Below are 26378 nucleotides of genomic sequence, written 5' to 3' on the forward strand. Positions count from 1 at the left end.
ATTGCTGTCCAAAAGAGTTGGAATTGGATTTTGGAGCATCTCATGGTACCCTTTGTTCATCATCTGAGGCCCTACTCTTTGTATGCCCTCTTCTTTTTTTAGAAAAATAGCTCAAATGTTCTCTTATAATGGCAATGGCACCCATCTGAGAGGTGCTGGGACAGAGTTCTGACTGAAAAAAAAAGCCCTGCCTCTGAGGGAGGTGTGGAGGGTGACTGCCCATTTGAAGAATGTTCTGCTCCATGTTCTGGTGTAGCAATGCCTCAGGTGGCAGGATCCATAGGAGCAGCAGATCCTCGGCCTCGGCCCAGTATACCTGAAGGAGCGTCTCCACCCCCGGACACTGAGGTCCAGCGCCGAGGGCCTTCTGGTGGTTCCCTCATTGCAAGAAGCAAAGCTACAGGGAACCAGGCAGAGGGCCTTCTCGGTAGTGGTGCCCGCCCTGTGGAACGCCCTCCCATCAGATGTCAAAGAGATAAACAACTACCTGACATTCAGAAGACATATGAAGGCAGTCCTGTTCAGGGAAGTTTTTAATGTATGACATTTTAGTGTATTTTTGGTCTTTGCTGGAAGCCACCCAGAGTGGCTGGGGAAACCCAGCCAGATGGACGGGGTACCAATAAATTATTATTATTATTATTAGGCCTCCAAGGAATGCATCACCTGCTGCTGCTGCCACAGCCAGATCTGCTATCTCCTCAGCAGCCCCTACAACGCAGCTTCTACAGCAGTGTCCTGGTGAATACCAGAAACATCATAGCGAGACCCTGGAGAGGCACTACAGTTCTCCTCTAACCCCTAGGGAAGAAATGGCAGGGTCTGCCCTCTGGAGTCTCCTGGGCTTTGCATACATCCAGCGTGATTCAGAGCATGCGCCCCATCCCAACAGAATTTGATTCTCACTTAAACCATCAAGTAAGGTTGCTTCGATTCTCTCCCTTGTTCCCAATGTAGATCTTCCCTTCCCATTTGTTCCTGATGCAAATCTCTCTCTCTCTCTTGTTCCTGATGTAGATCTGCAATCACCCCACCTTCCCTGGCTGGGGAGGCGCCATTTTGTGACTCGCTTCAGGTGTCGAAATGTCTTGAGCCGGCTCTGCTTTGCTCCATCTGCCCTTATCTGCTTTTAAGTGCCAGGTAAAAACATTTTTATTCAGCCAGGCCTTTGTAGCTTAACTCTCCGGATATTATTTTAGTGCAGTGAATTGGAATTTAGTGCAGTGAGTTGGAATTGCTCTTTTATGCATATTATTGTATTTTAGGTTGCTTTTGTATCAGTTTTTAATGTCTCTGAATAGCACAGGGTACATTCTTTGGGGGAAAAATGAGCTATCGATATAAATAATATATATGCTATCTTGGTGTTCATGATGGAAGAAAGGTTGGGTACAAATGTCAGAAAATAAAGAAATAAACACAGGCATAAATAGATGTATCCAAGGCACACAGGAAAATTGCTTATTCTGAGTCTTACTTCAAAATAATAAATATATTACTGTATATATTAATAATACTTTATTGTGTATTTTTCATTGTTCCAATGCTCCTGCTTCTATACTCAGTCTAGGCTTGGGCCCACAGAGGGTTAATTAATGCAAAATGGCAATAACCTTGTATTCTAAAAGACATTTAAGTCAGTGTCCACTGTAAGGCGAATCTTCGGACATATTTCCATCTGCATTTCTTCAGCTCACCAAGCTGAGCCTTGAATGTTTCAGATTACCAAATGGTTTGTGTTTCTTATCTCAGGAAAACACATTCTGCAACCGTACACCTTGCGATCTACCTTCTTATGGTCAGGATTAAATCTGGAATCTTATCCCCACCCCGGTTAGAACCAATCTCCAGCTTCCCTATGGAGCTACAGGCAAGCAGTTATTATAAAGCAGGGGAGGAAGTAGAAGTCTTTTTACATAAACATTTTGCTGTTCCCGGGTGGTGAGAAATTAAAGCACACCTCTACTCTGCAAAAACATCACTGCAGAAATGACACTTCCTTATATAACAGACCCATTCCGCCTGCATTCAGAGTTGCAACTGCTGACTTTTGTGTTTAAATAGAACTGTACTTTTACAGAACAAAAACAGCTAAGGAGACGGCCCTGGATTTTATTGCCGGCTGTTTACCACAACACTTATTGGCTAGATAGCTGAAGCAGAATATATTGGGATTTGAACACCCCACTGTCGTCATAATTTGACCTCTAGAGTCATGCTTGCCATTGAATGATATGCACACAGAAAAAGCAGCAGTTTGTATTATGTGTCTGACACTAGCATAGCACCCACAGAGGTGGCTTTACAGAGCAGATTGGAGACTCAGGTATAGGAGCCAAATCCTAGGGGCCAAGGTCCCTCCAGCCCCCCTAAAATATTTGAGGGGGCCAGCTCCCTCAAGGTGATGGGCATTGCCATTCAAATGCTGTGCATGTGAGGCATTGCTTACCTCCCCCTCCAATATTTTATTCAAGTTGGCACCCCTGGGCTTAGAGGCTTTGTGAACACCGGACAAAGTTCACAAAGGCACCATAATTAGAGACTTCTGAAGTTCTTCTAACTCTTGAAAGTGTTCGCTCTAGTATAGGATTATTAGAAAAATCCCTTTAAGGGTGAAATACAATTATAAAATAGCTATTCACATTAATATTGAAGTCTATGGGTCGTAGTCACCTAAATCACTGCATGCCCAATGTAGCTTTCCCTTCCTCTTCCTATATTATTATTATACACACACATATATATATACACACACATACACCACCCTATACCTGGGGTCTCAGGGCAGTTCACAGAATAAAATCAAGATATAAAACCACAAAATACATAATAAAAATAAAAACAATCCAATAGTACCCTCCCCCAACAACAAACCCCCTCCCCCAACAACAACCCCCCCCCCCATTTTAAAAGGACATAGGATGTAAATCAGATCAACACAAGGCCTGGTTAAAATGAAGGCACCAGGTGAACATCCCTGAGGTGAGCATTCCATAGATGAGGAGCCACTGCAGAGAAGGCCTGTTCTCGTGTTACCACCCTCTGGACCTCTCGAGGAGGAGGTACAAGAAGGAGGGCGTCAAAAGATGATCTCAGGGTCGGGGTAGGTACATATGGAAAGAGGTGGTCCTTGAGGTATTGTGGTCCTCCCCTGTCCCCAAACCTGCTCCAAAGTTTTGGGGAAAACCTCAGAGCAGATTTGGAGGCAGTGGGGAGACAGGGGGGGCATAGTTAGATACAGTCCCGTGTTTCCTGCATATAAAGTTGGAGTCACACCACTAAGTCCATCCATTTTCCTACTCTCACATAAAACACACTTTTATGTTGGTGGGATGCCATCAGACCTCTTTGTGCTGTAAATAGTTTCTGATTTGTTTTCAAACCTGGGCTCACTGGAAGGACAGATCCTGAAGCTGAGGCTCCAATACTCTGGCCACCTCATGAGAAGACTCCCTGGAAAAGACCCTGATGTTGGGAAAGGTTGAGGGCACAAGGAGAAGGGGACGACAGAGGACGAGATGGTTGGACAGTGTTCTCCTAGTTACTAACATGAGTTTGACCAAACTGTGGGAGGCAGTGTAAGACAGGAGTGCCTGGCATGCTCTGGTCCATGGGGTCACGAAGAGTCAGACACGACTAAAAGACTAAACAACAATTATTACTTAGAAATCTAACTATTGGTTGGCCCACAACCCTGACTATGCGTTGAATCACTGCGAGACCAAAGCATGCACAATACAGAAGGCAGCAACAAGAAGGAAAAGTTAGCTCATGCTGGAAGCAATAGCTGTGTGAACTTGTCTGAATGTGTTCCTCACTTAGATATACTCAGTTTGTTAAGTAAAACAGCAATGTCTCGAGCATAGGGCCATTGAACTGATTGGGAACCGCACAAGATCATAGCTGTGCTTTCAGCATGTTTCCTATACATTTCACTGGGGGTGGTATCAGAGAAGTTCTCTGTAGATTCAGCCCTCTTGTCTCACAAGATCTCTGCTTTAAAGAAACTTGTTGGTTTTGCTTAAGCATAAACCTCCCTCCCCATCCTTTTCTCTTCTTTTCTTTTTTCTAGCTGGTTTATTTAGCACATCTCGTATTGACAAAGTGTTTCATTTTCTCCCCTCCACGCTTTGCTTCAGCAGTCTGTAAAATACATCTGGGAGAGAAACCTGTGCTATCCATCAGCATTATTTCAGATATGTTTTTTAATCAAATATCAATACTACTTAAAAGAAAGATACAAGTGGGAAATGGTGTTTGTACAACCTGACATTCCCCGACCTAGGTGTATTTGCTGAAGAGGTTAGCAGCTTTATGGTACATATTAGGAAAGAAATGAAATCACAGGGCTATGGGCATAGTTTGTTAGGCGATTATTCAGCTGACAGTACAGAATGCAAGCAGAACAAGCATCCAGGTCTCCAAAGAATGAATTCATTATTCCTTATAAGCAAAACATGACTTCCCTGTGGGATTGTAAAGCCTGCTTTTCTTTTTTCTATTCAACACCTTACCTGTATATAAACCTCAACACAGGGAGTTAAATGCTAATGTCATTTCATACCACAATTACTCATTTTCAGAATGGAACTGCATGCCAAGACTTGACTGTGCTGTTTTTTCCTTCCTTTCCAATGGACAGGTTCTCTCTCTCTCTCTCTCTCTCGTTGAACAATAAGCCATTTTAAATAATGCTGGTCAGATGAGTCTGACCAATCTGACCTCTAAGCTGTGCCATACTCCACCCCACTCCCAATCTTCAGTGTGTAAGAACATATGGAAACTAGAGTAATTCACTGCAGAAGTTCTAACTAGACAGGTATAGCCTTCTGGAAGCATTGCTGTAGCTAAGGCATTTTTTTTTCCAAAGGGGAACTCAGCTCACAGGTGAGTTCCGGAACATCATCTTTCTATAAAAATAGCACAGGTTGTAGCAGATATGGTTTTGAATCTGTCACATTTCAAGAAACAGGCTTCTAGCCAAATAGGGGTTTGAAATCACCATGCTGGTTTACTCTTTAGCGTTTGGCAGAATTCTGAAAGCTTTTTAGCTTAGATATAAAATCTGATACTATGATTCAGTGGATAGGACATTGCCCTAAAGTTCCTCTCTCTTAAATCGTATAGTGTGTGTCACTCGCTAGCATTCACACACAGCTTCAGATTAATTATAATATCATAAAAAGCACTGTGATCCAATGGATTAAAAATAATGCAGTGCCAATCTGTTATCTACAAACTTGCTCACTGGAAGGCTTTCATTAAGTCAGCCTCAGTTCCCCATCTTATAAAATGGGGAAAATAATAATGGTCCAACACAGAGTTTTCAGAAGGGAGACGGTTTTGCTTACCATTTCCTGAACGTTCATTGTGTCTTAGTCCCAGTTTGGAAATTTAAAATGATATATAAATTACAAATGTATCAGCTATGCGTGATTTTTCTTTATATAGAGTGTTAAAATAACAGTTGGTTTATCATTAATTGATTGTTGAATTTATATGTTTTGAATTTTAGAAGGTTTCTGAAATAGATGGAGTGAAAACTGGATTTTCCACTATCAGACTTCTGAATCCTCGGGTTTCAATCCTACATATACTTACATTAGACTAAGTCTTGCTAAACACAGCAAGACTTTATCCAGGTAAATGAACATAGGAATAGATCATGGGATTTCTCTTCCTCTTTGAGCATAATTTTGAGTCTATGGTAGCCTTTTAGTGACAAAAAAGGGAAAACTGGTTCTACCAAAGGGGGCTAGTGCTCTTTTAAAAACTATTTGTTGCACCCAATGTTAAGTCATATGTTAGGAGATACATTTAAATTAATAGGTATGACTAATTGGGTCCATTAATTGCAATGGGTTTACTCTGAGAAGAACACAAGTTATATGCAACCGAATGAAAATGACTATGTGCAGAAAACACTGCAAGGTTCTACAAGCATCTGATACATTTTAAATGCACTGAAAATGTTCAATTTTAATAGTATGGCGAAACACTGGAAAGTTTAACAGTAAACTAGATCAAACAAGAGACTGACAGATACTGAAACTCAAGCTGCGTGGAAGGAAGCTTGGAAATGAGCCTAGATAGATATCTGAAGAGATCCATGTACTGGAAATCCATGTAAGATGCAACAGACTGAACTAGATAATCTGAGCTCCTTAGTCTTAGGTTTCAAGCTGTGGATTCTATTCTCTGTCATTTCAGCTGGCCACAACCAATACTATTACTTATTAGAATAAAATAAATATTAACTTGGTTTAAGCACATCACATACCATGCATGCTTTTATTCAGAAGCCTGTCTACTGAATTAAATGGCACTTGCCACTTAGTAAGTGTCTACAGAATTGCAGCCTACGGGACTGGTTTGGCCAGAGGCATTCCATAATTATTAGAGTTGTTATGGAATGATTTTATATTACAGTGACGTTCTCTCGCTATTCTTAATACATTCCGGAGTGCAGCATTTTATATTTTACCTTTTAATATATGACTTTCTTATTTTGTTGTCATTAATCGTAGTAGCACCAGTTCTTCAGATTTATTTTCTGTTTTCCGCACACTTCTAAACTCTTCCAACTGGTTTCTCACCTTTGAATTTTATCCTGTTACATATGGCAGCAGAACTTAATGGCTCGGACATGTTATCCTAGAACCTGGTAAGTTCTTGTTTAGTTTCATTTCACAAGCAGCAGATCACCAAAGACAAAGACAAGTCTAAGACTGCGCTCTCCAAAGCACCAAACGCCAGCATTTTATGGGCCGTAATTCCAGCGGGCTTCAATTTGGTTCTTAAAGGTAAAGGGACCCCTGACCATTAGGTCCAGTTGTGGCCGACTCTGGGGTTGCGGCGCTCATCTTGCTTTACTGGCCGAGGGAGCCGGCGTACAGCTTCTGGGTCATGTGGCCAGCATGACTAAGCCGCTTCTGGCGAACCAGAGCAGCACACAGAAACGCCGTTTACCTTCCCGCCGAAGCGGTACCTATTTATCTACTTGCACTTTGAGGTGCTTTCGAACTGCTAGGTTGGCAGGAGCAGGGACCAAGCAACGGGAGCTCACCCCATCGCGGGGATTCAAACCACCAACCTTATGATCTGCAAGTCCTAGGCTCTGTGGTTTAACCCACAGCGCCACCCGCGTTCTTACAGGGCAGCAAAACAGGAAACATTAAATTTGCAGATGACACCAACTGGGAGGGATAGCCAATGTCGCAGAAGACAGGTTTGAAGATGACCTTAACAGATTGGAGAACTGAGCCAAAACTAGCAAAATGAATTTGATTAGGGACAAATGTAAGGTTCTGCACCTTGGCAAGAATAACCAGCAGCACAAATATAAGATGGCGGACACCTGGTTTGCCAGTAGTACATGTGAAAAGGGGTCTAGGGGTCTTAGTAGAGTCAACTCTAAAATTCTTTGATTCTATGAATTCAGGGAAACCTCTGGTGGAAAAGATTTCTTGAAGATCAGGATTTCTAAGCAAAGGAAACAACCAGGAAAAGGGCACCAGGAGAGAACTAGCAAGCTAACACTGGCCTAAGTGATCCCAGAACTGGCCTGCAATCCATTTAAATGGAAAAACAATCTATCTGAAGTGCTGAGCTTCTCCTAACCTGGCCCACCTGGAGAAACAGCTCCTGTATTAAACACATTTGACGGTTTGAGGGAGGTTTTCTGAACTGTTTGTTAAGAGAGGCAATTGAAATCAGAAGAAATAACAGGCAGTAAGGTTGCGTGTGTATGTTTTGAATCGTTTTAACGGAGTATATTAGGAAAACACCATTCCATCTGTGTATCTATTCTGGAATCATTTTACTAAAACAAAACAAGTTGTCTAAACTGAGATATTGTGAAATGCCGCACTGTATCCAAAGCCCTTATCCCCCTTGTTTTTATAGATTGAAGAAATCCAAATGTATTTCAGCCTGAACTTTCCTACTTCAGAGAAATACACTCTGAATCGCACTGAAATGTCATTTAGGCATAATGCCACTTTTCCTATATCTTTCAGAGAGCACCTTAACACAGAAAAAGCAAAAAGAGAGATGGTTATCATTTTATGGTCATCAGCGAATACTGGAACTAATGCCACTGTTTCATCGAATGTCCTGGGCAAAACAGACAAGGCACCATTCATACAATTAGAAATAGTGTAAATATCTCTTTAAAATAAAATAGCGGGAACTGGGCAGCAGAGGGAAGGAAGATCCCAATTGAGACCTTGGTAGGGGGCTGTGGCGTTTGCCTCCTAGGTGGGTCATTGGGAAAGGGGTAAATGAGTGAGAATGTGATTGGCCAGTGGGAATGCAAGGGGGGAGTAAAAGTTAGAGTGGGAGGTTTTGAAAGTCAGTTGAGGCTGGGGAGTTGAAGAAGGAAGAGGGAGGATTAGGTGTGGATTGGTAGAGTTGTATTGTGAGAGAGTGAGAGGAATTGCCAGGTGGAGTCAGATAGATAGTTGGGAATCATCAGTTTGAAGTTGTTAGGAACTAAGATCTAAGAAACTGACAAGAAAAATTAACCGAAACCATAAGCTTGTTCCTGCATTTAAAAATAAACTTGATTATTTGTTAATGTTAACAACTGTCTGGACTCCGTGTGTCCCTGTGAGAAACAGGGTGGTGGCAGCGAAGAAAGCAATCGCAGTGGTGGCACAGGGTCAATAGACCGTCTAACGTCCGGGGGGGCCTGTGTGATCGCCACAGGGGCATAACCTTTTTGCCCCCTGCGGTGGTCCTGATCAGGAGGATCATGCCTGCTATTTACATTGGAAGAAAAGCTTCCATTGATGTGAATGGGCCTTTTCTTCCTTTGGAAATAAGCAGGCTTGCAGTGCGGTTGTTTTTCGTCTTGACCACAGCACAGGGGAATTAGCACCATCCCACCCCCATAGTCACACTGAGTTGCCATCCACTTCCAGATTTGGGGTGGGGAGAGCCTTGTGCCTGCTAATTAATTTTAAGTCATTCACGCAACTGAGGGTAGTGTGAATGGCTTCTCATCTGCTTTGGCCCTCAAGTCAGGCAGAAATTAGTAAGAGCACCCATTAGGTTAGGCCGGGACAATGTAGGGAATTACAGTATCAGCATCTTCACAGAATATGTAAAGGCTGTATTATGGATCAATACTGCATGCCCAGGAAGTATAGAATTGTCTTCAGCTCTATGGTATTATTTTTAAAATATTTTTTATTTTTTATTAAATGTGTATACTGCCCTTCATCCACAGATCTTAACATAAAAAACAACAACACAAAGCACGCAAAATGGTACACATATCTGGCATCCTTATCACTGAGAGGAATCATATAATCCACTCAGTGACTTCAGGTTATATTATCTTACTTTTGATCATGAACCATATACCTCTTAGCAGGAAATTAAAGTCACCAGTAAATTGAGATTTTATACTGCTGCCTACTAAATGCAAAAACACTGCTGATGGCTTCTCAGAAGATGTAAGTTGAGCCTGGAACATAAATCATTGCAAAATCTGGAAATGATTCATAGTTACAGTTCAGCACATTCTTTTTTGTTTTTTTTGCTTCAGCTCTGTCATAAATGCCCATGTACAGTGGTACCTCAGGTTAAGAACTTAATTCATTATGGAGGTCCGTTCTTAACCTGAAACTGTTCTTAACTTGAAGCAGCACTTTAGCTAATGGGGCCTCCAGCTGCCACCGGAGCACGATTTCTGTTCTCATCCTGAAGCAAAGTTCTTAACCCAAGGTACTATTTCTGGGTTAGCGGAGTCTGTAACCTGAAGCATCTGTAACCTGAAGCGTATGTAACCCGAGGTACCACTGTATCTGTAGGACACAGTATCTGTTCTGCTTCTTCAACATTATGTCCCATCCTCCTCTTTTCTTCTTCAGAGCTGAATCATATTTAGATACTTAAAACAGTAGCCATGTTATTACCATCATGTTTAATTAGCCAAGTAACCTCACATCAATTACTAAAAGACAACGGTAGGTTGATGGCAATGTACCATGCCATCTCTAAGGGAAATTGTTTTGCATAGATTGGGAGTTAATATGCACTAATAAATAGGAACCTAGGAAGCTGTCTTAACCAAGATGCGACTGTTCATCCATCCAGGCCAGTTCTGCATACTCTGACCGACAGAAGCTCTCTGTAGTTTAAGGCTGAAAAGTCTTTCCCCTGACTACTTAACCCCTTTTGCCGGAGATGGCAGGGACTGAACCTGGAATCTTCTCCCTAGAAAGCCTATGCCCTACTATTGGGCGATGGTCGTTGGGAATTGAAGGTGAGATACTCACACAGCGAAAGTTCCCCCCAGTTCCAGTCACTACACTGGCAGTTTAAGGTCCAAAATAGTTTGGACTTCAAGGTTAGGCTTCGGTAATACAGTTCCTGATGTTGACAGCTGTGGGCAGGATTCCTATACTGTAGAAGGTTGGACAAGACCTTCAGGGTACCTTCCAACTCTACAATTCTGTGATACACACACACACACACACACACACACACACACACACCTTGTAGGCTTTGCAGATACAGATACATATAATTAGAAAGCATTTCTGTTGCTCCAGCAATTCAAGATGTAACACAGACTCCCGACTCACGGGCGGACTCACTGACCGGACATACCTTAATCACTAATATAGATGACACCGGACTGCTGTCATAGCAACTGGCTTGGCTGACCTTGCACCTGTTAGCTTATCTCATACATGGAGGGATTAAACTCATGAAGGAAATTAACCCTTTCCTCCATGTCCAGTTCCTCCAACAATGGTCCCTCCACTATGTAGTAACAAGTGAGGACTGCTGCGCACAAACTTTTGCTTAACCGTTTGACGTCAGATAGCAGACACAGGGTAGAGTGTGTAAACGCCTCGCCACATAAAATTCTCTACAAAGCTGAGAAATCTCTGTATGTTGGGATGGAGATTTGAGTCCAGCTTTGCTCCTTCCTTGTTTCTTGCATGCGTTGCAATAGGGAAACTCAGACCTGGGGAAATGTGGCCCTCTCTGCCTTTCTATCAAGCCCTTGGTACGCCCCCAAGCCACACTGCTCACTGGTTCTAGTTGCACCCCAAGTCCCTTTTGCCTGATTTGAATGTGTCCTTGAATGCTTGATTATGCCTCTTGCCTGCCTGCATGGAGGGTCGAGAGGGTGGGTGTGTAGAAACCAAGCTGCACAAAGGTGAAATTTACATTTATTACTCTGGCTGCTTTTGTGTCTTGTCATACCCACCAAACGCACATGGTCCATGGCAGGCTGCCCAGAAGAGCAGGCAGCTCATAGGCTGGAAAAACGGTCCCTGTCCCTGCTCAGTAATATACCATACACGCATCTTATTTCTTCCCAGACCAGCAGACCATTAGCGGTTAGAGCAACAAGCCCCATGCATCTAAAAGACTATAGGCTGTCATGAACTGGTAAGACAACAGGGAGGAGGAAGGGGATCCCGGCAAGGGGTGTAGCCGGGACTGGGACACACCAGGACATACAGAGAATGGGGAAAGAAGTACTCACAGGGTGATGGGGATGGCATGGGGATGAAGGTCGGTGCACAGGAACCAGAGCAGCAGGACCCATCACCAGAGCCAGAAGGACCCCTTTCTCCATGAACATGGCAGGCTCTAAGGCGTAGGGGGCAGCAGGAGAGGCGATCCAGGAGACTGAGGCAGGCCAGGGCCCACAGCCCAGCTCACTAGCTGGAGGCTTGTTAGCATTGGGAGGAGGGGTGTGTTTCCTCAGCTGCAGTAGGCTTGAACAGGTGAGGGTCACAAGCCTCATCAAGCCCAGGTGCTGCAATCAGCATGCAAAGTACCAAAGGGAAGCAGAGCTGAGGTGCTGTGTCTGCTCAAGTGCCCATGTTGGTGGACCTTGGCTTGGATGTGCCTGGTGCTCTGTGGGACTGCACTTCAGGACAGACTTTGACTGTGTGGATTGACCCCTGGTCTTTGAACTTTGACATGCTGACTTGCCACCAGGTTGGGTAGGGGTTTAGGGTGCCAACATCAGCAGAGAGGACACACTTTGTAGTTCTACCACCTTCAGAAGTTTCTTTTCTGGGAGATAAGGGGCACTCCAGGAGAAGGCATTCCCTCCAGAAGTCCCTACATTGCAGAATTCCCCCCTACACACACACACACACACACACACACACACGTGTGTGTATCTGTCATCTTCGTTGTATAATTCTTGCCAAATGCTTAAAGAACACCTCCTTACTGTTGCCTTTGACACCTGAGATATATATTTTAAGACCCACCCTATTCTCTTGATTGTAATCTGTTTTAACTAGATTTTTTTTAAAAAAACACTATATTTTTAAATAGTTGTAACCCACCCTGGGACCTCATGGTAAAGGATGGGAACAATAACATGCAGGTGGAAATAGTTATTACTCATTAGCTAAGGAAAAATTTCATCTCCATTAGCAGAATTAAGGGTCTTGAATAGGCATAGTCTTAAAGAATAGTGGTATTGAAATATACCAGCTAGAATTGAGGAGTCTGGTCCTGGTTACTGCCTTAAGTGGGAGAATGCCTGGAAATCACATAAAAGACCATTCTGAAGGAAGAGCAGCTGGGTGTATAGGCATAGTAAAAAGATAAATTCTGTCAGAGTATCAAATCTATGAAACTTGGAGAAAAGCAAGAAAAGGCCATCTCATGTGCTTGACCCAAATTGTGCCTCAAACTAAATCTGTCCTTAAACTTTCTAGATTTCTTCATTTTGATTATAAACTAGGAGAGCAGAAGGCAGAGACTATCCCTGACTGGGATCTGCATATGTAGGGTTCAAAACCTTATGTGGACTATACCTGGATTCATTGTTAGTTAGGTAAGAAGGTAAACAAGACCTTCACCCACCTAGTCTGAGGAGTTTCCCCACTAAAAATAGAATTTTTGAATAGGTTACAGTCTTGGAAAACAATAAACACATTTCATTTATGGACCACCAATATTTAAGTTACCATCTTCTCTGCAAAAACGTCACCAAAGCCAAAACCGACACAATACATTTCAAAGTAATTCAAAGAACAGCAAAACAAGGTAGCTATACTCTGCCCCCCAATGATACATGGTCTTGAACACTGGAAACTCTGAGGAGATTAAGTCAATTAGAACTTCAGTTTTCCTGTCAATGATTTAATTTAAGTTACTGGCCAAAGAAGAGATAAGCCATTTATTGACAACAGCCAACTAAGTATTTCAGCAAACACTGCCAGCCAAGTTATCTTCAATATTGAAGTGAGAGGAATGTGGTGGGAGAAATTAAGTCTTCACACAGTATCACGTAAGAGAATCCAGCTGTGCTTGTATAGTCTCCAACTATTTAACAGAAAAGAAAAAAGAAAAATGTTTAGAAACATGGAAAGTAGAAGAGAAATAATAAACTCTGCAAATTAAATATATCCAAACAGCAACAAGAACTCCTGAATGTGTTTCCCCATGAAATTAATTCCTGCAAATCTGCAACGTATATAAATGTTTAGTCTGATTGGGTGAGTTCACCATGTGTATAAGCACAAATAAGGATATGCTATCCTGAAAGTCTCTTGTCCTTTTGTTAAGTTTGTAGATTTAAAAGGGTATAGCAAGCATCACCTTGTTCGAAAGCACTTCAGCAGCAAATGTGAAACCTGCATTCAGTTAGTGCTTTATAGGAGACATAACTCAGAGATGCAGTGCTTTGGGGGATGAAGCTATTACATGTTTACAAGGAAAGCGCAAACCAAAAACAGCTAGATCCAAAGGACTGGTAATAAAGACTTATTAAAGGTAAAAGAAAGGTTATCAAAATGTTAGGAAGTCTGTAAAAGCACCAGTACAGACCTTGTTATAGAACTCAAACAGCTCTTGATGACTGAATTCCACAAACACTTTCTCCATGTTCTGTGAAAGAAAAGAAAAGAGTCAGCCCGTATAATGTGATGTTACCCACAACACTTCCTTCAGGCATCATGACTCTTAAAGTTTTAACTCCAGCAGTTTGGGACATAAAAGAGCAGAATACTCCAACAAACTCCTACAGATGTTCACTGTACATACATATTTACATTATGGAGAGAGAGAAATGATGTTTTTTGGTCTGCAACTTCATTTGTTCCTCTGGAAGTTGTTCTCCAAGTCATAACAAAAGTAGATGCAAAGGAAGAAAAAATTATTTCATTGCTGTGCTTTTCTTTTTAAACACAAGATTACATTTCAACTTTCTCAGCAGTCCTTTCAAGCGCTGGCAAATTCCATTGCAGGGAGACTGTGCAGGCAGTGAATGTGACTGAACTCACAGAGCCGTTAAAAGCAAGTACATCAGCTCAGAGTTAATACCTCAAATTAATCTAGCAGTTTTGAACTTTTCATGCTGAGATTGCTACAGCCATTCACGCAGCCGGTCTAGTCAAAGTTAACAATTAACCAAGCTGCTTCAAAGCAGTGGTAAACTAAAAGGAAAAGGAAAAAGGACACAGTGGATGAAACCGATAACAGCTCTGTGCATTAGTAATCCTATGGTGGTTTGAAGGTGGCGTTAAATACATTGTTTTAGGCATTGTTGTTTTTTCCATATGTATATCCAACTGATGGTCTACTTGAGTCAAAAAAGCATGCATGTGATGTCTTCCTACACTGATTGTGCCTCTGCATTTGCTTCCAGCTACATAGCACTGTTTTCTATCACACTTGCATCCCGTCCAGAGCTGAAGAAGTACATAGGGATACACAGCAACTAACTCCAGCAGGTGGGTTGGGCCACGAGGGAATGACCTGTCCAAAAGTACATGTCTCCCGAGCCCAGGTGCAGCACACTGTTCTCTATACCACAGTGGCCCAACTATCCCTGTAGAAAAGCTGTCACTGTTGTATTGATCCTGGTGTGTTGCTTTATCGATCTGTATGGAAGAATTTCTTCTTGGCACAACCGAGGTGCAGGAAACAAATTGATGGCAAACACACGCATACACACAAAGTACACTCCAGCCCAATTAAGACAGATATTAAGGTACAAATTGGGACAAGAACCCCATTCAGTTTGCTTGAAGGCTGCACTGAAAATTCTACTCACTCCAGTGTACTCTTTTTCGGGTAAAACTACTGCATTAGCAGCTAATCTTTCAGTAGGCATTGTTGATCAAGTTACCTAAAAGGAAATAATTTCTGAAGGCTAAAGAATCTGATTTTAGTGCCCAGACTACTGCGTACTAAACACTGCAACCCCAACGTAAACGAATGGTTTATTAAACTGTGGGGTGGTGCTCTTTAAAATAAGCTGACTTGGTATATCTACATTAAACAAGTATAATGCAAAATGTATGTTGATTTAAGGTGAAAATTCTTTGGAGCTTTTCAGATTGCCAAGCAAAATATTGTAAAAGGTAATCCTTTTCCTTTGATATAGTATTTTTCTTGCCTATTCAGACATGGATGTAACATGACACATACATTAAATACATCACTTGCCACAGCCTGTATGAGGAGCTGGCCTGCCCCCCAACCCGCCAGTCAGGGGAGCTCAGAATGAACTCTGGCTTTCCAGAAAGGTTAAAAACAATAAAAAGGTTTCTTCAGCTATGTTTGAAGCAAGAGGAAGAACAAGCAACTAGGTAGGTCCCAAGGCATTCTCACACACTGGATATTCCTAAAATACCCACTCACATAACCTTTATTTTATAACAGATAAGAGTTTCTGAATAAGATGTGTACAAAGGTTAGACTCAGACCTTCTTTAAAGAGATTTATTATTATAACGGGTACATAAAATCAGTTGTGACCATGCCAGACCAAAAGATTAAACAAATTAAAATGACACTTCTTTCCCCCAAGTAGTTTAAGATGTGCTTTATATGCATCTTCAGTTCAAGGCAGGAAAGAAAAACAGGAACTACAAGGATTGGATTTGACCACCGGCCCAACTATTTCAGGGAACTTGGGACTGGCATACTGAATTTTCATAAGCAAACACACTGCCCAATGCATACCCTTAAAAGTGGCTATTAACAGCCATAAAATCACTGGGGCCAGCATGTCTACCTCAACGCCGCCTCCTCTCTTCAGTAGAAAAAGCCCCTATTCTAGCAATCTGGGGGAACTTACAAAGGGCCAGTAATTTGTATGAGAGACTAGTCTTAGCTCTAGTGGAGGGAACAAAGCAATGCTGGGAATGGGGTAGTGAATAAAAAAACAGAAGTCCTGGAAAAGGAGTTCTTTCTGCCATGATTCCCTCTGCTCCTCTCTCTATAAAAAACACACACTATAATACGCTAAAAGGAAAGAGAAAGATTTGTAAAATGTTCTGTCGGCCTTGAAACAGAGAGCAACAGAAGAGGGGCCCATTTCTAAACAACAACTTACTGTAGTGTCTCAACCTCCTAGTTTATCACCTGCAAATTGAATCAATGCTACTAACACACAATTCTGAAAAGCAAACACACACAAACGTTAGAAAATATTACTGGAAGTTTGCTCTTCACGCTATACAAACAAAACTTGGATGCTTTGCTCAACTGTCAGTCGAGATTTGGCACTGGTTAGCGCAGACCCCACGTTGCCCAAAACCGTTCACAGAAAGTCACAGAAGAAAAGCCTCAATATACTTTTGTGTGTATCTTTTAAACCATTCAACAAATAAGTATATAACAATGCTGTGAAAGAGTACCGCTGACTGGAAATTTTGCTTTACTTTAATTTTTGTTTTAAATGTAATACCCTTGGCACCCATCAACATTCAGAACTTCTTATTCTTTATAGGGTTTAGGTATATTACATTTTCTACATTGCTTTCCACTAAAAAGAAGTCCTGGATCAATTGACAACCAAAGTAAAAGAAAAAAAGCAATTACAACATTAAAACAACAGTACAACATAGCTCAAGTGACGCGGGTGGCGCTGTGGGTTAAACCACAGAGCCTAGGACTTGCCGATCAGAAGGTCAGCAGTTCGAATCCCCTCAATGGGGTGAGCTCCCGTTGCTCGGTCCCTGCTCCTGCCAACCTAGCAGTTCGAAAGCACGTCAAAGTGCAAGTAGATAAATAGGTACTGCTCCGGCGGGAAGGTAAACAGCGTTTCCGTGCGCTGCTCTGGTTCGCCAGAAGCAGCTTAGTCATGCTGGCCACATGACCCGGAAGCTGTACGCCAGCTCCCTCGGCCAATAAAGCAAGATGAGCGCCGCAACCCCAGAGTCAGCCACAACTGGACCTAATAGTCAGGGGTCCCTTTACCTTTACAACATAGCTCACGACACATCAAAACGTAAACTGTTGAAGTTGGTCTTGAAAAAAATAATCTACTGATGATGCAAGGGAAATATTATTTAAGAGAGGGGTGAGGAACCTCCAGCGGTTCAAATCTGGCCCCTTTTACATAAACCACGGTCACCTGACCCATAAATGACATCATGTGTGACATCAGGTGTAGGGCCTACAGAGGTGCAGCCGCCAATGCGCTTAAAGTGCACTTCCGATTGTGCATTGGTGAGGGAATCCAGGCTCTGACTCTATGGCACAGCCAAAACCTGCTGAATCAGGTGTGCAGGATTTAGCTGTGCACAGTCTGTGTGCAGGATTTAGCTGTGCAAAGGATTTAGCTTTGAAGTCTTGTCTTTGGGACTTCACCCAATCACCTGGTGTCATTGTGACATCACGTGACTGACAAATGAGCAGCCCTGTACCCCTGTCAATTTTAGCCCATGAGGTTAGATCCTTATAAGTCAAAAAGGTTCTTCATGCCTGACTTGAGAGATTTCAGCACTTTGGCATCAAAGCCTTCAACTCAGCCTCATACTGATTCATGTTGCATATTTCATTCATTCTTAACTTCCAGTGTGCATTTTGACAAAAAGCACTTGGTTCTATTTTTTCCCCTGCCTTTCTAGGGAACACATATGAAAACAGAATTATGTATTTAAAATATTGCCACATTTTGTGCAATTGTATTAGTGACTGGCAACCTGGAATTGACAGCATGCTGCATATTTCATTTACTTTTTAACTAATGTTATTACTGTTGTAAGCTACTCAGAGAACTTGGTTATTGGGTAGCATATAAATACTGTTAAGATGTAATAAATAAATGAATGATGAGACTCATGGTGAACACTAAAAATATATATTTAAGGCTGGACTCCTACCTTGACTTGTAACGTTGGCTGTGCTGTGTTTACTTTTATTTATGTATTACTACAAGGTTTATATGTTGTCAATCAACACACATTCCCTGGGTGGCTTACAAAACAAGTAGTATTAAAATGCAAGGTAATAATTTAAAAACCACGTTGAAAAACCCCACTAAAATGCAGCATTAAAATATATATCCTTTCTAGCAGATGAAAATACAATAAATTAGCGTCTCAGTTTACAAAATAAAACATGGCGTAAAACAATGGTCCAGTTTGCACGTAACAATAAGACAAACCATGGATAAGCAAGTGTGTAAAAATCACATCTGCTTTACTCTTCACAGGTCCTGCAGAATCAAACCACGGTTTGCCTTAGCGTTAAGCCCAAACTCTGGTTCGTGGTTTGTTTTGTTCAAGGCTCAAAACAAAGCACAAGCTGTAACCAAGCTTTATTCTTGGCACTACCATTCATGGTTTGTTTGGAGAGAAACAAGCCAGAGGCCTGGGTTCAAATGTAAGGCGGAGCCAATCCATGATTTGGCTCCAGGTAAGATTGCAGGAAGAAATATCAACAACCTCAGATATGCAGAGGACACAACCTTGATGGCAGAAAGTGAGGAGGAATTAAAGAACCTTTTAATGAGGGTGAAAGAGGAGAGCGCAAAATATGGTCTGAAGCTCAACATCAAAAAAAGATCATGGCCACTGGGCCCATCACCTCCTGGCAAATAGAAGGGGGGAAATGGAGGCAGTGAGAGATTTTACTTTCTTGGGCTCCATGATCACTGCAGATGGTGACAGCCGTCACGAAATTAAAAGATGCCTGCTTCTTGGGAGAAAAGCAATGACAAACCTATACAGCATCTTAAAAAGCAGAGACACCACGTTGCCAACAAAGGTCCTTATAGTAAAAGCTATGGTTTTCCCAGTAGTGACGTATGGAAGTGAGAGCTGGACCATAAAGAAAGCTGATCGCCAAAGAATTGATGCTTTTGAATTATGCTGCTGGAGGAGACTCTTGAGAGTCCCATGGACTGCAAGAAGATAAAACCTATCCATTCTTAAGGAAATCAGCCCTGAGTGCTCACTGGAAGGACAGATCCTGAAGCTGAGGCTCCAATACTTTGGCCACCTCATGAGAAGAGAAGACTCCCTGGAAAAGACCCTGATGTTGGGAAAGATGGAGGGCACAAGGAGAAGGGGACGACAGAGGACGAGATGGTTGGCTAGTGTTCTCAAAGCTACCAGTATGAGTTTGACCAAACTGCGGGAGGCAGTGGAAGACAGGAGTGCCTGGCATGCTCTGGTCCAGGGGGTCACGAAGAGTCAGACACGACTAAACGACTAAACAACAACAACAAAACAGCCGCAGGACTGAGGAAGGAATGAGCATCTCCAAGCTTGCAGGGCTCCCTGAAGTCTTACAAAAATAAACCAGCCCTTAGGGCCTTTTGCACAGCTTCATCTGAGCTGTGTCCAGGATCTGGATAAAAACTGAAGGAAACTTTTTTTCCCTTTTCTTGGGAAATATTTTAGCTGTTTGTCAGAAGGGTGCCCCTCATCAAACATGCAGATTCTGACATGAAAAAGTCATCTCAGTTCTAAGTAAAACTGGCATAATACTGACAGATGTCAAGTTTTAAAACTAAAAGCTACCTTTTAAAAAAAAGGCACTAACATGGCAAATTAATGTCAAGCACATCTAAGAAGGCAGATGGAGAGACAGGTTGGCTTGTGAATGAGCTGCAAAATAGCTCTTGCTGCAAAAGAAGCAGTCAGAATTTTCAATAGTTTGTTAGTAAAAACTAATGGAAGCCTAGTATATACCCTTTACTTTTTAAGAGTCTAATACTATATGGGGTAAAAACAAAATTTATTATTTAATAATATTGGGATTTCACAGTGTTACCTGCCCAAGATACTATTTAATCCCATGAAAATAAACACGAGTTCAGCTAAAAAAACAATTTGGGAAGCTTTCTTTCAGATTGCACAGATTATGCAGGACCTTATACTGTATCAAGATACCGGGCTGCACTTCTAGCCCTGTCCACAGAATCACAAATCTAGATGGCTTGAAGTATCATCACTGTGAGCACTTTGAGGAACAAGTGGAGGTATGGCGTGAAGCAGCTGGCTGCCTAACTGACCTGTTTTCAGGTGCAAGGAGTGGGAAGGTTAGAGAAAACCTTAATAGAATAGTGTTTTCCTAAATGGTGCTCAGGGAACCCAAACAAACAAATTATATATATATATATATATATATATATATATATATATATATATATATATATTTGCTTTCGTAGATTTTCACGGGTACAGGAATGCAGGTACAGGAATATATATATATATATATATATATTCATAGGCCGGGATCTGTTCCCTGATCACACTACTTAGCTGCACTTAGTTACTACTGAAATTACGGTAAATGGAACTTACCCCATTTATTTCTTTATCTGTTATGGAACTCTATAGTAAGATTTAGTCTGGGCATAATTAAACAACTTTGATAGTTCTGGTTTTTATACTGCAGCTTTATTTTATTTTTCCAAACCCACTACCTTACAGTACAAGTTGATACTTACTTGCATTAGCATGGATAGAAAGGCGAACATTTTCTGGACTTCCTTGACCTTTTTACCTGCTGAAGAAATTTTGCCAAGAGCAAACTGTGACCATTCAAGAGTTACTTTCCTTCTGTACTGATCTCTTATCTGGCACAGTATTTCTGCTTTTTTACATTCTCAAACAGAACACATTGAGCAAATTAGGTTACCAACTACATGCCAATCAGAATAGAGAATTCATTTACTGCTGTTTATGTGTGTGTGTGTGTATCTATAAAAGTGTCTGTGTGTGCAGATATGCCACTATGATTTAAAAGCTCACTAGGAAAAAGCTTAGCCACAAACATAAAATGCAATATATATGTTAAGAGTTGCATTTCGAAAATCATTAAGGCTTAGCATTGCTCTGTAATCGGACTTCTTACTATTAACTGAAAATCATTGATTAAATTAAGAAAGAGCTTCTATTGCAACAACTCTTTCCTTAAGTGTTATCTTATCCCACGTATTAAAAATGAACTTTATTTTTCCTACCCAAGCACACTGTATCAAATGCAATAACACACACCTTAATCACACTGTATTAGCTAGAGATTTGAGAGAGAAAGGCTAAAAGGCAAAGCTCTGCCTTCCTCAGTCAAAATCCATTTTGTTTGGTACAGTAATATTTTAATCACAGAAATGAATCAACATACCACTTCATCTTTTAAATTACATTACTGCCTAAACTCCGGAGTAATGAAGTCAGTTACAGCACAAGAGGGAAAGGCAATGAGAAAAGCAAGTTAATATTTCTCAACAACATAGCTGTTTTAGTTTAAAGGAAAGGCAAGGAAGAGGCAACATGACAGAAGGGTATAAAATTACGGAGAAAGTGGAGACGGTTCACTGCCAAAGGAGGCAGCAATAGCAAGGGATCCAGCGTCCCCCATCAGGACACACACACCCCAATCTGACTCTGGGCCCATCGTCATAACACTCAGGTTCTGAAGGTCAGATCCAGTAACGCCATTTGGCTTTGGCAATCCACATTTCCCTCCTTCCAACCTATGCAAGAAGAGGCTGCAGGTCCCACAGTCAGTCTCTAGCTTCTCAGTGCTGCTACTGCAGCAGTTAAAAATGGATAAAGATGAAGTGATATACATAATAATATATTAGGACTGCCCTTGAACAATGACCTTTACCAGGTGTAGGTTTACCAGGTGAGCAAAAACTTTTGAACCAATCAGTGTTACACTTACTAATAATATTTCATGTACTCAAACTAATGTCACCATATTCAAAGGAACAGAATACAATATGCAAGACACAGATTGGTCATATCTTCTTCAATAACAGTTTCCCATAAAATAGAACCAGCTTCTTCTACATAATCATCAACAAAATTCCCAAAACCAGCTTAGACTGTGCTCAGTGGGGAGAAATTTGTTTCAGGCTAATGAAGCTCTAGAAAAGCACCCAGTCACACCGGTTTATGTTTATGTTGAGCCAAGACATCACATCATTTGCTTACTTTATTATAAGAAACCACAGCTATATCCCAAGGCTCAACACCAATCAGCTAAGGTTGCTTTGATTTGGATTCTCATTGGTACCTTACTGGACATTTGGACTCATCACATTTTCTTCCACAAAGCTGTGGAAAGAAAAATTGGCTGCAATTCTGTAAGAAACGTGTTAACTCCAACCTCCCATTTAATCTAATTCATGGTATGTCCTCCAACACGTCTAACCATTCAGTTCCATAAGAAAGTACATCTATTTCAACAGCACTCATCTTTGTTTAAATATCTGTTGTCAATATTATGAATGCCCCTGGGTCATTCATATCAATGAGGTTGAACTCTACCACTTTTTGTTTGGAATATAATCCAAGTCTTCCTATATTTTGTGTGTCAGTGTCCCAAAGCTTGTATTTTCATTTAAAATACTGGTCCTATGAACACATTTATTACTATAAGCAGTAACATTACTATAAACAATGTCAATGTTCCTGGAACAACCTTATGAACAGAGGCTTAAGACTATATACTTTAAAGACAGGCATCTTCCCATCTTAGTTACAGAACTTTGAGTCATTTTTGTGTGTATTTCAGAACTACGGTTTGTTTATCAGGGGATATGAGCCCTAATTCATAATGACAGTAGTGATATGATAGCCATATGGAAATACAAAAGCGGGGACATGATTGTCCCAGAAGGCCTAAGGTCTACTGGGAAATGTTACATTTCAAATGTTAAGACAATGGAAGACTGAGCCATGATGAAGAACTTGCCAGAACTAGTGAAGTGATTCTAAATCATTAATGCACACCAATGTTTTAAGTATATTTTTTCTTAAAATAGGCTCCACTGTAATCAATAGACACATTACAAGACAATTCCTGCAGGATCAAACTCAAGTCTAACATTCTTCTCACAATGGTCAACAAAATGTTGACTGGACTACCACAAACCATTGCTCCCCAACATGCAATGGGATTCTACTTCAGAACAAAGAAGGTTTTTTTCCGTTATGGCCTGTGAAGCAGACTTGCTCAATTCAGGGTTCAATTTTTCATCTTACAATTATGATTTTTTAAAAAAATAATTGTGGTCTTGCTCTGCGCTACATCTTCTCTACAACAAACATGTTAACCAGTTAACACATTGGCCATTTAACATTCCAGTCATTTTTGTGTGTTTTGCAATGGCCTCACTTTCAAGGATTTTTAAGGATTTTAATCCAAGCCACCTTTATACTTTTCAGGAAATATTGATTACCTAAACACAGTCTCTGAAACTGACACTATGGAAAGCCTGGTGTCCATAAGATGGTGACCATTTCTCATTTATGATTGATTGTTGATGCTTAAATATTAATAGTCCTGTACCAAACGCTTGCCATGACAGCAAAATAGAATGACTTTGCTAAGGGTATGCTCCCAGATAGAATCAGAAGAACTATGAGTAGAATGGTACCCTTTGTTCTAATGTTTGTTCTGTAAAAACACTGAAGAATGGAAAAGCTAAAAAGACAGTTGTCTATACAGCATATTTGGGAAGTACCATTTAAGTCAGTATAGCCAAAAGATCACAGTCTATAAACACAGACATAGCTAGGAGATGCAACAAAATTCTTTCATAAAGGTCAAAGGGGTATAAAAATGAAGGGAAACGAGAAATTGTCTGACTTGGAAACAGCCATGCCGTGCCACGACATCTTCGGGCAGACCCTGAGTGTGATATAGCCAGGCTTGGCAAGCCAGGCCCTCCAATGTTTTAACTGTTCTTACAAAGAGAGAGAGAAGGATAAAGCATTTTAAAGGCATACAGTGAACACTTTCAAGATTGGTTGTTGTTGTTTAGTCGTTTAGTCATGTCCGACTCTTCGTGACCCCATGGGCCAGAGCACGCCAGGCTCTCCTGACTTCCACTGCCTCCCGCAGTTTGGTCAAACTCATGTTTGTAGCTTCGAGAACACTGTCCAACCATCTCGTCCTCTGTCGTCCCCTTCTCTTTGTGCCCTCCATCTTTCCCAACATTAGGGTCTTTTCCAGGGAGTCTTCTCTTTTCATGAGGTGGCCAAAGTATTGGAGCTTCAGCTTCAGGATCTGTCCTTCCAGTGAGCACTCAGGGCTGATTTCCTTAATAATGGATCGGTTTGATCTTCTTGCAGTCCATGGGACTCTCAAGAGTCTCCTCCAGCACCATAATTCAAAAGCATCAATTCTTTGGCGATCAGCCTTCTTTATGGTCCAGCTCTCACTTCCATACACCACTACTGGGAAAACCATAGCTTTAACTATACGGACCTTTGTTGGCAAGGTGAGGTCTCTGCTTTTTAAGATACCTTCCCATTAATTTTGTCCCTACCTTGAAATGGTTGAGATATGTTGTTTGTTTGTTTGTTACCATTTCAAAGAAACATTTAATACAAGTTCCTCGTGCCAATATTTAGCCCGGAGTTGCTTTTATCTTTCTTAAAAGGCTCATAATAAGGCCCTGGGGGGAAATCCGTAAAAAAGAGAAGGTAAGCAAGGGAATGTTGTTAACTATATGGCTGGGTTCATTTTTAACAGCATCTGTAAATAACAGTTTAATGCTATGGAGTGTATTAATAGCAACTGTTGCTGGGCAGACCATAGGACAGTTTGGGTTGTGTGTTGTTGCAGTTTCTCTTTTGGCTATAAAACTAAAAGCAAAAGATCAGCAGTTTTTGCTGCTGAAAAAGCTGAAGGAGAAATGTTACAGAAGACATGGCGTTTCATAATTAAAGGAGTGGTTGCATTTCAGAGAAGAATCAACTAGCTCAACTTTCTCTTTTAAGAGTACTGAACAACAGCCACAGGCTACATTTTAAAAAAATATATGCATAAACACAAGAAATACTGACTGTACTCCAGCCATCTCACCACATCGGTAAAACAATATAGTTGTAAAGGGGGAGGGAGTGACACACATACTACTAACCCTATGTTGTTGCATAGTATCTCACATCAGAAAACAAATTCAGAAATCTTTTTTTAAAAGTCCTACAGTATCATTTACATTTTTCTGCCTTCCAAAAATTGACTCAATCAGTATGCAGGCTTTAAACAAGCCCATCTGCTTTCCTGTCCATCTTAGGAAAATTAATTTTCAGTGACCAGATTAACAATTCCTCTACATAACAATAAGAAGACTAGCACTTAAGACTTTTACTATATTGCTCCTGGCAACGTGCAGAGACCTTTTTCTGTTAACTCTTATTGAAATGTACAATGGTAGGGCATCTTTCAAACTGAATTTTTAAAATCTACAACTCTTCAGTGTTTGGCGCTTCATATCCAATGCACATTCTAAACAAAGTGGGTCAGTAGCAGACAGCATATATTAATAATAATCAGGCTATTAGTAGGGACCCTTTATTGCTGCTCTTAATAAGAAGAGGTCGTACACCGGAAAAGCAAGTTGGCTGCCAATCTGAATCTCCTTTACATGCCAGCCTGAATCGCCTTCTAATGCTAACCACTTTGCACAACCCAAGATCATTTTAAATTAACTATGATTATACCTTTACTTGCATGTCACAATCAAACAAGTTGATATAATTTCAACATATGACCATAACACTTCAAATATGGATGAAAACATATTCCTGGCCCTGAGAAAAAAAGGTGAAAATAAATATTCAAGCTACTGAGTATAAATTTGTGGTTTTTAAAAAATATATATATTAAGCTAAAGTATTATGCAAAACAGCAACAAAAAAAATCAAATCCATGAAATTCGTAAGAGGCTACTTTACTGCTAATTCCATGCTCTTAAAACATCCAGAAAACACTACAGACTTTTTCCAGTATGGAATCATTTACAGACCGTTCAAAGTACTGATACACCTCACTCTGGTAGATGTGTAGACCAAGTCTAAGCAAGGAAGTACAGGGGGAAAAGAATCAACATTCCACATTTTCCTTTCTGGAATGAAAAAAAAATGCCCTAACTTTAATTTGGTCACTCATTTTGCCAAATGATACATCATCTCCAATCTGTACTCCATTGCAGGTTGCAATGGTTGTAACCACTGAATCCTGAAAGCATTGTATAATGTTGAGGGATACTGTCAGAACTCCCAAGACTTTCATGTCACCAAAAAGTACTCTGTGTCATTAAAATAGTCCAAGTGTCAGTTTGCATTTCTTAGTACAGAACGTATTGATCTGATGTGCAGAGATCTTTCCTATTCT

The 26378-nt window shown here is 41.0% G+C and overlaps 1 protein-coding gene and 1 long non-coding RNA gene across 3 annotated transcripts in view; one reads left to right on the plus strand and one right to left on the minus strand.

The window, feature by feature from the left end:
• The first annotated feature begins 3234 nt into the window (after positions 1 to 3234).
• LOC309380739 lies at positions 3235 to 12292 on the plus strand. Its single transcript, XR_014173095.1, has 2 exons — positions 3235 to 5642; positions 7906 to 12292. It is a non-coding gene; the product is annotated as an uncharacterized lncRNA (long non-coding RNA).
• Positions 12293 to 13121: 829 nt separating this feature from the next.
• COMMD10 (COMM domain containing 10) overlaps positions 13122 to 26378 on the minus strand; it is a 54419-nt gene continuing 41162 nt past the window's right edge. For both annotated transcript variants that reach the window (XM_081930776.1, XM_081930777.1), the window contains 2 exons: positions 13825 to 13884; positions 13122 to 13320 (listed from right to left, as the gene is read on the minus strand). In XM_081930776.1, the coding sequence (XP_081786902.1) occupies positions 13272 to 13320; positions 13825 to 13884 (109 nt within the window). In that variant the 3' untranslated portion in view covers positions 13122 to 13271. The remainder of the gene's footprint in view (positions 13321 to 13824; positions 13885 to 26378) is intronic.

The sequence above is a fragment of the Podarcis melisellensis genome, assembly GCF_964234715.1.
Source record: "Podarcis melisellensis genome assembly, chromosome: 11".
Classification (NCBI taxonomy): Eukaryota; Metazoa; Chordata; class Lepidosauria; order Squamata; family Lacertidae; genus Podarcis; species Podarcis melisellensis.